General features: G+C 38.5%; 3 protein-coding genes across 3 annotated transcripts; 1 reads left to right on the forward strand and 2 right to left on the reverse strand.

Annotated features, from left to right (window-relative positions):
* Positions 1 to 2,915: 2,915 nt before the first annotated feature.
* On the reverse strand, positions 2,916 to 5,237 carry LOC116619357. The gene is made up of 2 exons (XM_032384079.2): positions 4,876 to 5,237; positions 2,916 to 4,249 (listed from the first exon to the last, which is right to left on the reverse strand). The coding sequence occupies exons 1-2, from the start codon at positions 5,137 to 5,139 to the stop codon at positions 3,452 to 3,454; spliced, it is 1,062 nt and encodes a 353-aa protein (XP_032239970.1). The 5' UTR covers positions 5,140 to 5,237; the 3' UTR covers positions 2,916 to 3,451.
* A 244-nt stretch (positions 5,238 to 5,481) lies between these two features.
* Positions 5,482 to 6,470, forward strand: LOC5514429 (protein YIPF5). Its single transcript, XM_001634564.3, has one exon. It carries the CDS (start codon positions 5,591 to 5,593, stop codon positions 6,350 to 6,352), a length of 762 nt encoding a protein of 253 aa, XP_001634614.1. The 5' UTR covers positions 5,482 to 5,590; the 3' UTR covers positions 6,353 to 6,470.
* Positions 6,471 to 8,224: 1,754 nt separating this feature from the next.
* On the reverse strand, positions 8,225 to 11,486 carry LOC125563785. The gene has a single exon (XM_048728335.1). It carries the CDS (start codon positions 10,726 to 10,728, stop codon positions 9,412 to 9,414), a length of 1,317 nt encoding a protein of 438 aa, XP_048584292.1. The 5' UTR covers positions 10,729 to 11,486; the 3' UTR covers positions 8,225 to 9,411.
* Between the last annotated feature and the right edge of the window lie 124 nt (positions 11,487 to 11,610).

Below are 11,610 nucleotides of genomic sequence, written 5' to 3' on the forward strand. Positions count from 1 at the left end.
AACAAGAGAGTTCGTTCTTCAGTACTAGAACCTGGAGATAGGGTCTTAATTTGGAACCTAACCCCTCGTGGAGGTCCTGGCAAGCTTCGAAGTTACTGGGAAGAAAAGGTTCATGTGGTGGTTAAACGAAAGGCACCAGATAGCCCAGTGTACGAGCTTAAACCAGAGGGGGCAGGAGATCAGCAGTTGTATTCTTACAACAATTACAACCAGCAGTACTCCTTCTCATTTGGAATTCCGCAGTATCAAATGACGTCACCATTAGGATACGGTATGATGTCACATGTCAACCAAGCGTCTCAAGCAACATATTAATTAGTGGACATATACATAACTACACTCGTGTATCTACTCAAAGAATAACATTTATTACAATTAAAAAATATAAAAAAGCCACTGACTATGAATATTTAAGTGCAAGATGTGCACGAAGGAAATGTACGTGATACATATTTTTATATATTAGAATATGATTTTAGAATAGTTAAAGAATGGTTAAAATGAACAATGAAAGTGACACATGAGTTGAGGAGGGCCTGATCAACCCAATCCACATCTGTTTGTGACAAATGGATTCAAGATAGTAGCAACAGAGAAAGTAAACAGACTATGACAACATTTCTTCAGAAGGGGAGAGTGTTAAGATAGATATTTACGTAGTAACGTCACGCACGTAAGTAGTTAAAGATTAAGTTTGACGCGTGGATATCAGGTGACCTAGGATAACCTTAGTAGTGTTTTGTACGCATAACCAACAAGAGTCGTGGCAATAAAGGGATATTCGTGGCAAGGTTGATTTACCTATTTTATCGGTAAATTACTTACTTTACACAAAGGAGACTATGGTATAACTTAATCGGACAGAAAGTCGGGAAACACATACCTGAATGCTAAAAATCATAATACATACAATGTTTCACGCCACAAGTATCGTCGCAATGGAAGTACAGCCCCACTACTTCGTCAACTTGCGATTGAGTACGGTGTAATTTTGGTCTTTCTGAGATCTTTACACCGCAAGTGGTGTACTGTAAGAAATTGATTATATCTGGACAAAGCGTCTGTGTCAAGAACACACGCAGTTTTGAATATTAAGTTTGTATTTTGGAGCATTCAAAATTTTATGAACTAGACATTCGTGTGTACGACAGTTCATATGAAACATTTGTTATAGAAAACGAAGAAACAAAGAAAAAGTATTTCCTAGATTGTTATCAAGACCTATATTGGTAATGTTATTAAGACCTACATTATTAAAGCGCCCAAATCCTAGTTTATTACACTATTCGAATTAAAAACACACAGCCTCTTTTGTAATGTAAGTTTAGCATAAAATATTTTAATATCCATCATAGGTCAGGTGTTTATTTTCATCACGAAATTATGTCCCGCACACCTTGATGCAATAAAAAAAAAGTTTACCACCCATACAAGCAGCCCTTAACCTTGCAAAAAATATGACTTTACATCAACTTGATAAAAACACCTTGATCTTTTTTCAATAAAGAGAAATTGAAAGAACGTATTTAAACTTTAATTAGACTTTAAAAAAAATCTAACTAAAATTTTGAAGAAATGTGTCACTCAGTCAATTGCATGTACGGTAGATCAGCAGTCGGAAAAGAAGACTAAGGGTACCTTTAGTAGCCTCCCCTTCAGTTTAGTAACTCGGGGGAACTCCGATAATTACCCCTAAGAGATTAAAAAATGGGTGTGGTAGAAGGAATTTTTAACCCTAAGAGATAGCAGAATCGGAAAAAAACCTTTAAAAACCGCCTAAGGAATAGCATTTGGTAGAAATATAAACCCTTAGAGATAGCAGAATAGAAAAAAAACCGTTAAACACCCCCTACGGAATAGCAGTTGGTCGAATTTTATAACCTAAGAGATAGCAGACTCGGAAAAATCCTTCAACAACTCCTAAGGGATAGCAGTTGGTCGAAATGTTATACCTAAAAGATAGGACGATCACCCGCTCGGTTGACATGTGGTTTATTTTAAAATAAGTTTTGGGTCACCATTATCATAAGACCCCCTAAGGGATAGCAGAATCGGAAGACTCTTTGAACATGCACAAAGGGATAGTGTTAGTAAAAAGCCCCCACCACCATTTGTGTTATGTCTGTAAAGGCCTCTGGCCTAGTTGGCCGTGTGGACCTGGTGCCGAGCGCACACCAGGCATGCCCGCGAGTAGACATGTGAGCGAGAAGCGACGCCATCTCGTTTTTGGTAAATTTGTGTCTTGTTTCATTGAGTTAAATCTCGTGGTTTGATCCAAACTGTTGAATCAAGAAAGACGCAACAATTTGATTTATAGGTTGATTCAGGTGCCAAAGGCTGTACCTGACTGTCATTTCTTCGTTATTTCAACATTTGCAGGGCCAATCGAGGATTTCAAAATGAGGGGGTGGATAATAGCCAGAAAGACGGCTTATAAGGCCTTGTGCACACTAGTGAAATAATGACATAACAACATAGGCACGCGCACTCTTTAAGGCCCTACATAACGACATGGACATAATGACATTAAAGAAATGTTTGGCTTATGACAATATGTCGAAACATTCACACTTGAACATAAGGGTGCACGCGCCTATGGCGTAATGTCGTTATGTCACTAGTGTGCACCAGGCATAACTGATCCAGTGGTTCTTGGTGGTCACATAGATCTTAAAATACTTCATGCTGAATTGGATTTGTCGCGTCAGCAAAGTCAAGCTGGCAAAGGCACATGGACAGTACCTCTCGTCCCTAACAAATTTTATTTTCCTCAAACAAAGTGATTTTTCATTCTTTTTTTTTTTACTCAAAAAGGGGTTGGATTTCCACCACCACCCCTGTATCCTCCACTGATTTGATAGGAATTTGCATAAGTGTATGCATAGGATCATACACAGACAACCACACACACATAATTGGGTCAACATATGTATATGATTAAATGTTATGCACATATACCTTGTTTTTAGCTAGCCTAGCCCTAGACAATGTCTTTGAAGATTGATTTGACATGCTTTCAAATATCAAAAACAAATACATTCTAAAACAGCAAATATTCTAAAAGAGCTGACAGAAAGCACGCTCCCGAAATGTCAGCAAATTTTTGTGAAGATTTTAGACAAACATGGTTTGCAATGTTCTTAACAGAGAAATTCAAAGAAAATAATTCAGCTGTTTTTGTAAATGTCTCTTTGTATTTGTCACAACCAATGCAAAAGAATTTTCTCTGTGACTCAACAAATGTAACAGTATGTTGTAGTTCTACATCCATCAAACAGTAAAATTACATGGAAGTATTACATACACCATGGATTACTCATACATAAATACCTTAATTATTACCTTAACTACCATAATTAAAGTTAAGTTGTCTAAAGTAAACAGATGTTTTACAACTCTATGTTGGCTGTTTTACTACAAAACCTTGTTTTTAACACCATTCCAAAAAAACCTACTCAGTTTTTTGTTTGGTTTTGTTTTCTTGTAAGAATTCATCATAGAGCATAACCAAGGAAAATGTACAACCAAGGGAAAAGCAAGGAGTCAAGCAAATAAAGGGAATAAGCACGGGCGAACTAGCTGGAGTTCCTATTGGTTTCACCAAGAAATAACAGACACAAACCAGGAATGAAAAAACAAGATCTGAAGAGATTCCATTTTGGCTGTGATGATCAAAACCTGAAGCAATAAGCTTCACAAAGGCTTCTGGTGCAAAGTCAGAATGTAGAATTGTATGTGAAAAATAAAAATGATGGCATGCAATAAAGAAAGCTAACAAGGCATACAACAAAGGGACAAAGCCTTTCAAGTTGTCATCCAGAATATTGTCCTTATGTTTCATTTGTAATGCTGGAAGCAAGCTTGGAAGAAAGAGAAAAACATGTAAGAGCAGCAGATAGGCTTTGAAGGACGAATCCACAGAGGTGTATAAGAAAATAGTGTTCATATATCCTGACCAAAGACATATAAAAAGTGCTGCAATTCCTGGCATTGCTATCTTGGACTCAACTATTGTGAGCTCTTTCGTTGTTTTCATGTAAGTGGTTACATCGTAGCGGTAGATAAATAGTGCAAAGGAGGTGCTGATTGCTCCGCCAAAGCCTAGCCATGTGTATGCACACAGCTCTAGAGTGGGAATGTTGATTTGTCTTGCCTTTGTGTTGATAAATACCACATATGGGAGGACAAACATCAAGAGCTGAGAAGACCACCAGTAACCCTCATTGGTATTGGTCACTACACTATATGCCTAGGGAAATAAACAGATAAGCAAAATCAAAATTTGGTGTTTATAGGGAATTGTACATAAGAGACATACAAGCAGAAATAATACAAAGAATTATGAATGATCTACTTAATTCAGTTTTTTCATACATTGTATTAATCCCACTACTGTATTTCATAACAGGCTACAGTATCATCATACAATAGGGTTATCCAGAGTCACCTTGAGCCCTGGACGCAGGCAAATCTCATGGGCTGACAAAGAGTTAATTGCAGAACTGTGTGACACTCTTTTAGGGTTTCCATGATTTCAGACATTCAAAATTTCAGGCTTTTTAATGACCTTTTTAAAGGTCATTAAAAAATTGCCCTTCATGTAAAAAAAAATTATTCATAAATGTACAAAAAGACAGACAAACAGAACAGGTTCGAAAGGGGGTCTTAATGTTGTTTCCTGTCCGATTTGTTCTGAATTCAATCTTTTATCTCAAATCCCATCTTTTTCCTTGGTTACCAAAATCCAGGTCGCGGGCACCGAAATCTAGTTTCCTGGCCTAAAATAAGGGCGAATCCCGGGTTGCATTTTAGACCCTTCGCTACCCTGACATAAAGACCAACAAGCAGGTTTAACCTGTCTCTTTAAAGTATCACCTCAACAATGATTTCTGACTCTTTAAGATAAGTACGGAAATCAGGAAACTCTCTCGCCCCCTCCACCATAAACATGTATATCTCTCTCCATGCCACAGTTATTGAGGTGAAACCGAGAAGAGGGAACACAAGCCATCGCTTTGGGAGACTTCGACAAGCCAACGAAACACCGACTGCCTTCCACAAGACGAATAGTAGACTGCCAACTAATGTCAAGAAGTACAGTGCTATACGGTACGGCTTGCTTTCCGCAACAAAATCCATGATCTTGGTAAAAACTGCAGTTCGAGTTCCAGAGATGAAATAAGCCCCGAAATAAGCGCGCAAATTCCACTGACACCTAAAACTGGTCAGCTGGTGTCGGAGTTTCACGATAAATTATCGAGCGACTAGATTATTTTTATCTTCAGGCACAGAAAAAGGCACAAGCCTGCAAAAGAAAAAAAAATATAATAAAATATAATAAAAATTAACTAAAGAAAAGCATTAAAAATAAATCTGAGATTAGATATTCGATGATATTAGTAATTTCGAATTCTTGTCATTAGTCGATTCACATTCGACTTACATTCGACAGCTCGGAAAACTTGATGGGGGACTGGGCTCTAGATACTTTTCAGTCGACGTGTTATTGAAAAGCCGGGTCGAGGGGATCGGTTGAAAATTTGTTTGAAATAATAATTTCTTACTCTTTTGGCTGTCCTGGTCTCAGCAAATGGCCGACTACAACAACGCTTATTACCCCCAAGACCAGGGTTTTTACCAGGATGGGTTTTACAACACGAATTACGATCAAAATCATCAGCAACAAGGCTATGATTACAATCAGCAGAATCAATATGACCAGCATGCAGGAAACTACTATTACGACCCAAACGTTCACCAGCAGCAAGATTACCCCGGGAACTCCTTTCAGATGGGAGGAGTGAAGCAAGTAGACGAAGCCCACACGAGCGGTTTTGAGGACGAACCTCCTTTACTAGAAGAGCTAGGATTAAACTTGGATCACATTTGGCAGAAGACCTTGTCCGTTCTTCACCCATTGAAACCAACAGACCAACATATTATGGACGATACCGATTTAGGAGGGCCTTTGCTGTTTTGCCTGGCTTTTGGGGGCATTTTACTACTCCATGGCAAAGTCACATTCGGCTATATCTATGGATACAGCCTGCTTGGATGTATTGCAATGTATGCAATTCTCAATTTGATGAGCCTAGCTGATGTGTCCTTCTCCACAGTTGTCAGTGTGCTTGGTTACTGTTTGTTACCAATGGTTGGACTGTCTGCCATTGCCTTGATTGTGAGCTTGCAAGGTGCACTGGGCTCTGTACTAACTGCCGTGACGATTGGTTGGTGCAGTCTGGTGTCGTCTAAGCTGTTTGTCATAGCACTAGGGATGGATCACCAGCAACCCTTAGTCGCATATCCTTGCGCTTTATTGTATGGTGTCTTTGCCCTCCTAACTGTGTTTTAAATGACTTTATTTAACCACATTCACAGAAATCTTGGCTCAAAGTTTATAAGGGCCACGAGAGGGCTTCACCAGGACTACAGTAGAAAGAGTAACTGAGGAATACCTCAGTATTTATTGAGAAAAAGGAAATATTTTGAAATATGACATAAACAGCAATGCATGGCATATTACAAGAAGCTAAACATAAAGATGAGACGGAGGGAATATATTTCGAATGAATGTCACATGATGAGAAACTGAACACAAGAACTGTGCAAAAACTGTAAAGTTTGTACAGGACCTGAAATGATCCCAGGACCCGAAACGATCCCCAAAAGTTCCCCAACTGATCCCGGGACCCGAAACGATCCCCAATAGTCCCCAAAATGAACCCCAAGGAATTAGAGTAATGGACAGCATAAGGAATGTGTAAGGATTGGCTTTCAGTTTTAAAAACATATGAAACATTTAGCTTTGTTTGTGTTATTAAAAGGAAATTTACATTAACTAAAACTATAGTATTAAGATTTTAATATACGACAGTGGTCGAGTCAGAAATTGGGGTCAACTAACAATTCCTGTGATATTAATTTGAAGAACCCGGCATGGATAAATCATTTTTACATAACAAGCCATAAAAGAAAGTCTTCACATATAGGACATGCTGCTTTTCATGGGAAGCGAAATGTTTTAAAGTTATTTTTTGGCATGTTTGTTTTCGGTGAATGAAAGACCTGTCATCATGAGATCATGCCGGGGTGTACGCACGACTACATGAGGAAATTCAAAACTCACATAATATTGCTTTCAACAAAAGCCACATCCTCTTAATATTTTGCATCGGTAGTAGAAGGGTTGTTCGAGTGTATTACTCAGTGTGCTTTTGTCATTCCATCTTCTCGGCCAAACCGGCTGCCTAAAATGTGTCAGTCAATATTCGCTTGTGTAAACAAGGATTTTGTGGTGAAATACATGTTTGGTTGTCAAATGAATATTAATTTTTAGGGGTGATGTTTACAGGAAATGAGATTTATAGTGTCAGAGTCATATGTCAGAACAGCAAAATGTTAAGAGTGTGATGGAAGGTCAAAAGTTTGGTTGATCTGAGCAAAGGTGTGCTATGTTTATGCTGTTTTCCTTTCAGTAGCAATTTAAAGCTGGGTATTTGTTTTGGACTCTGTTTATGGGTTTAATGCCGGGCAATGTAATAAATAGAAGTATTGTGTTGGAATTTAATATTTTTAGGTCAAGTTGTTTAAAAATCGAGTCGCTGTTAACCCTTTTTTATGCTTCAAGAATTGCAAGTATTTCTGCTTTCCCTTTGTCCATTACCGCAATTCCTTGGGGTTGATTTCGGGGACTCCTCGGTATCGTTTCGGGTCCGAGGATCAGTTGGGGTACTTTTGGGGATCATTTCGGGTCCCGGGATTATTTCGGGTCCTGTACAAGTTAATTTTGATATCCACATTTCGCATAGGCAGGAATGTCAGACTCTTATTGCTATACTTGTAGAAATATTGTTCAAGTACAATGTACAAGTCAAGGATTTCAGATGATATGATGGTTTTCTACTGAAACCCAAACCAGTCAAAGCCTAAACTGTATAATGTCCATGTCAAGGATTTAAAGACTGAAGTACATTTTTGGACATTTTCAGATGCAATACAGTTCAGAAGGTTTCAAAGTCTACTAAAAGTCAGTCATGGTCTAATCTGCAAATCATCATATCAAGTAAAGGGTTTTCAATACCTAGACTTGGATTCATTTGTTTGAGTTTCCAAAATGATTGTAACATTTTGTTGTTGTCGATTTGTTTAATATTTAGTCAGCTATTCAACTTCTCCTTTTCAGTATACTACACACTAAAAGTACTGATTTATTTATTTTTTTTAAAGATGATTAAAGTACATGCGGTGTTCCAGGGCTCAAACTTTTATTAGAAAGATAGATACATATATTGATTTCTTTAGGTAGATGATAACTAAGATAAAATAAATATGAAGGAGAACATTCATGTGTGTTTTTTAAAGAGAGATTATGTAGGTTTTTCTATTTTCCCAGCTAAACTGCCTTGTTTTGTTTAATTCATGTCATCTTAGCAGTGCATGGCTTATTATTTCTACTTGGATGATCTGAGAAGTAAGCACATGTAGCTTGAATCAGAAGATACCAGCTTGTGTTGTTGCTTGCTTCACTCAGCCTTCATTCATTGTTCAGCACGGCATCATAGGACCATGGTATACTGTATGCAAATTTAAGCCTAATGTGTTTACTTTTTCCTTTTTTTTTGGGGGGGGGGGAGGGGTCTACTTGCAAACAGCAATGCAATGCAAGATAGTTGGTTTTATTATGAAATTCAATCAGTAACAGATTTGCTAATAATCTTATTCTTCAAACGAAAGTATTTATGCATAAGAGCACAAAGTCCCCCAATGGTTTTGCTGCACCATAGATGTCCAAAGTCCCAAGAGTTTTTAATTTCTCTTCTGCTTCCACCATCTATGAAACCCTGTTACTGCTTCTGGAAGCATTCTAGAACACCTCCATACAGGAACGAAAAAGGAATGGAATCATGCCTGTCTAGGGAGGTGAGACCGCCCAGGGTCGTTTCCTATTTAGGGACCGTACTTCTTCGATACGATCAGATGATATCTATTACTACTGTGCATCCCTAGCAAATCCTTGCGCATGAGAAAAGTGGTTTAGCCGCATAACAGTTATTACAGTTCGGCAGCTGAGCAAATATTATCGTTTCCAGAATTGTTTTCAAAAGAAAGTGCCTTATTAATATATCTTAAGGGAGTAATTAGTTTGCCCTTCCATATGATATCCAAGTTATCATCGAGTAAGGAACCCTAAGAAGGAAATTAATAATAACCCTGTTACTATAAGACAGTTGCGCAAGTGAAAGCTTATATTTTTTGCCCAGATAACCTTGTTGAGAAACACGGAAGACTATCTTTGTGATTTTGGAGAAAGAAAATGTCAGAAGGGCACACTTTTTTGCACTTTGTTTGAAGTTTGTAAAAAAAAGTCAAATGGGCTTGCAAGGAAAAGGTGAAGCACTTTAATCTCATGGGTTAGAACCCGTTGTTACTATGACAATATTTGGCTGCCATATTGTTGTAGTGTCCTGCACCGCCCAGCTCATCATTTGAGTTGCTGTATTCTGTCTCTGTTATCGCCCTCAGTGATAACATAGGCATGACAGACTTGCTGCGAACGGGAGGCTTTGGTCTTCCTGTAGCTCTCACTTGCTCCATCTTGAGGCTAGAACTAGACAGCCTACCCATAAGAGATCCTCTTTCCATGTGGGAGCCCGGAAAGGACTGAGATAAACGTTTGCCGGTGGCGCCTAGCGTGGGCGAACATATAACGGACCCCCTCCTCTGAAGCTTGATAATGTCTTCACCTTTAGTCTTGAATAGACTGCTTTTTCTTCTTTGAATCTGCGGTGAAGGAGATTCTTCTCTTTCCTTTTCTATTTCGGCTTCTGTGATTCTGTTTGTTGGCTTAACAGGGCACACTCTGTATGAAGTGGAAAGTTGACATTGATAAAGCTCGAACAAAAGAGAGAGCTCATCTCTTTGAGAACGAGACTGTTTTGCTTTATGGCCTGTAGGGGCGGTATGTGGTCTTTCAGGACATTCCTCGCCATTCTCAAATCTAGCATTAAATTCCGCATTTATTCGTGGAATCTTAACGCTGCTTTTGTTAACTTTATCCGAGCTACTTCCCGATAGTGACAATGGACTGAGCCAACTGTTTTTCACCATTTTCGCCCATTCCCTAGCAGTTTTCCAGTCTATATCGTCGCGAATTTCTTGTGAAGCTTTCCCCTCTTTTAACAAGTGCTGCGCGCACAGCATATTTCCGCTTTTCGAGGCCTGAATGAGTGGTGTAATTCCGTCCTTGTTGGTAACATCGACACTAAGTCTGAACTTGCGGTAAACAACCACCAGTTTTCTAAGGATGTCGAAGTTCCCGATAGATGCGGCATAGAACAGCGCCGTGTTACCTTTCTTGTCCCTATCATTGATATTAAAACTACTCACTCTTGTTAAAAAGAGTGTCAATAGCTGCTCTTTTTCGCTTAAAACAGCTTTCATGACAGCGTTTCTTCCATGTTTGTCTTTGAGCGCTATTTTCGCTCCGTTGTCAACCAAAAGTTTTGCAAACACCACTGCTAGTTTTTCAGGTTCTATGTCACAAATCTGCAAAAGTGGCGAGTTTCCATCCTGATCACGCAAATTAACATTAATTCCCGATTTTATGAAGAGCAATGCTTGGTTGAAACGACGTTCACAAAGAGCCTTATTTAGTGCCGGCCTCATTTCTCCATGAAAATAAGAATCAAATATAACAAGAAGAGTCAAGCTCGAAAAGTGCTCAAGCATTCAGATTCGGGCAGCGAATCTAATCGACAAAAAGCAATCATTTGACAAAAAGCAATAATTCGCTTTTCCTGCGTGGGAGCTAGAAAGCGTATCCAAGCAAAGGAAATGATCTTACCGACTGAAAGTCCGGTTTACATTTAATTTGTTTGTCTTACAATCTTTTTAATTGAAATTCCATTAATTTCACCGAAGAGTGACTGCGATGTTGCAGACTGGTGCAAAATATTAAACGACAATTAGAGAAGGACATCAGAAAGATTTGGATGTAAGAACAGAACTCCATAACCAATCAACGGTGTGACACATTTTTCAGTTTATAGAGAATGTCAATAAATTCGCCGCCATTGGTTGAGTGGATAACTTTTTGGGTCATATATTTAAGGTGGCACTTTTGATCGCACTTTGATAATCCTAATCGGCTCCTACTAAAAGCGTTTTGGCAGGCGACTTTGGCACGTTTCCTTACAGATATCATTTAGTTTCCATAGTCATAACATTCTGAGGTAATAAAGTTGGAGGACAATAATGCTCTCTTGGTGTTTCGTGAAATTAGATAAATATTCCCGTCGGTGAAATCTAAAAATAAACGGAATGAAGCCGTCCGCACTGCAAACAAATTCTATGATTACAAAAAAGAACAATGGAGCATTTACTACGTTATTGAGTATTCAGCGAACTCGAATTAAAGAATTCCAATAGAAAAACTGCCATAACTGTTCCCTTAATAAAAAGCCTTTAAATTATATCATGCGACAACAATGAGGCGGATGCAGTTCCGTTAATAGTTTTAAAATAATTTCACTGACGGAAACAAGCGGTTTAGGAGTTGGAAATTGTTGACAAGAGTTAATATTAAAGTATATTTTAACATCTAGAGAGCTT

This window comes from Nematostella vectensis, chromosome 1, assembly GCF_932526225.1.
Source record: "Nematostella vectensis chromosome 1, jaNemVect1.1, whole genome shotgun sequence".
NCBI classification, from domain to species: domain Eukaryota; kingdom Metazoa; phylum Cnidaria; class Anthozoa; order Actiniaria; family Edwardsiidae; genus Nematostella; species Nematostella vectensis.

Excerpts from the sequence above, each read along its gene's own strand:
- LOC116619357 (XM_032384079.2), bottom strand. The coding sequence starts at position 5,139 with ATGGATTTTGTTGCGGAAAGCAAGCCGTACCGTATAGCACTGTACTTC. Across the intron at positions 4,250-4,875 it reads AGTCAGAAATCATTGTTGAG|GCATATAGTGTAGTGACCAA; the intron begins GTGATACTTTAA and ends TTATTTCCCTAG.
- LOC5514429 (XM_001634564.3), top strand. The coding sequence starts at position 5,591 with ATGGCCGACTACAACAACGCTTATTACCCCCAAGACCAGGGTTTTTAC.
- LOC125563785 (XM_048728335.1), bottom strand. The coding sequence starts at position 10,728 with ATGCTTGAGCACTTTTCGAGCTTGACTCTTCTTGTTATATTTGATTCT.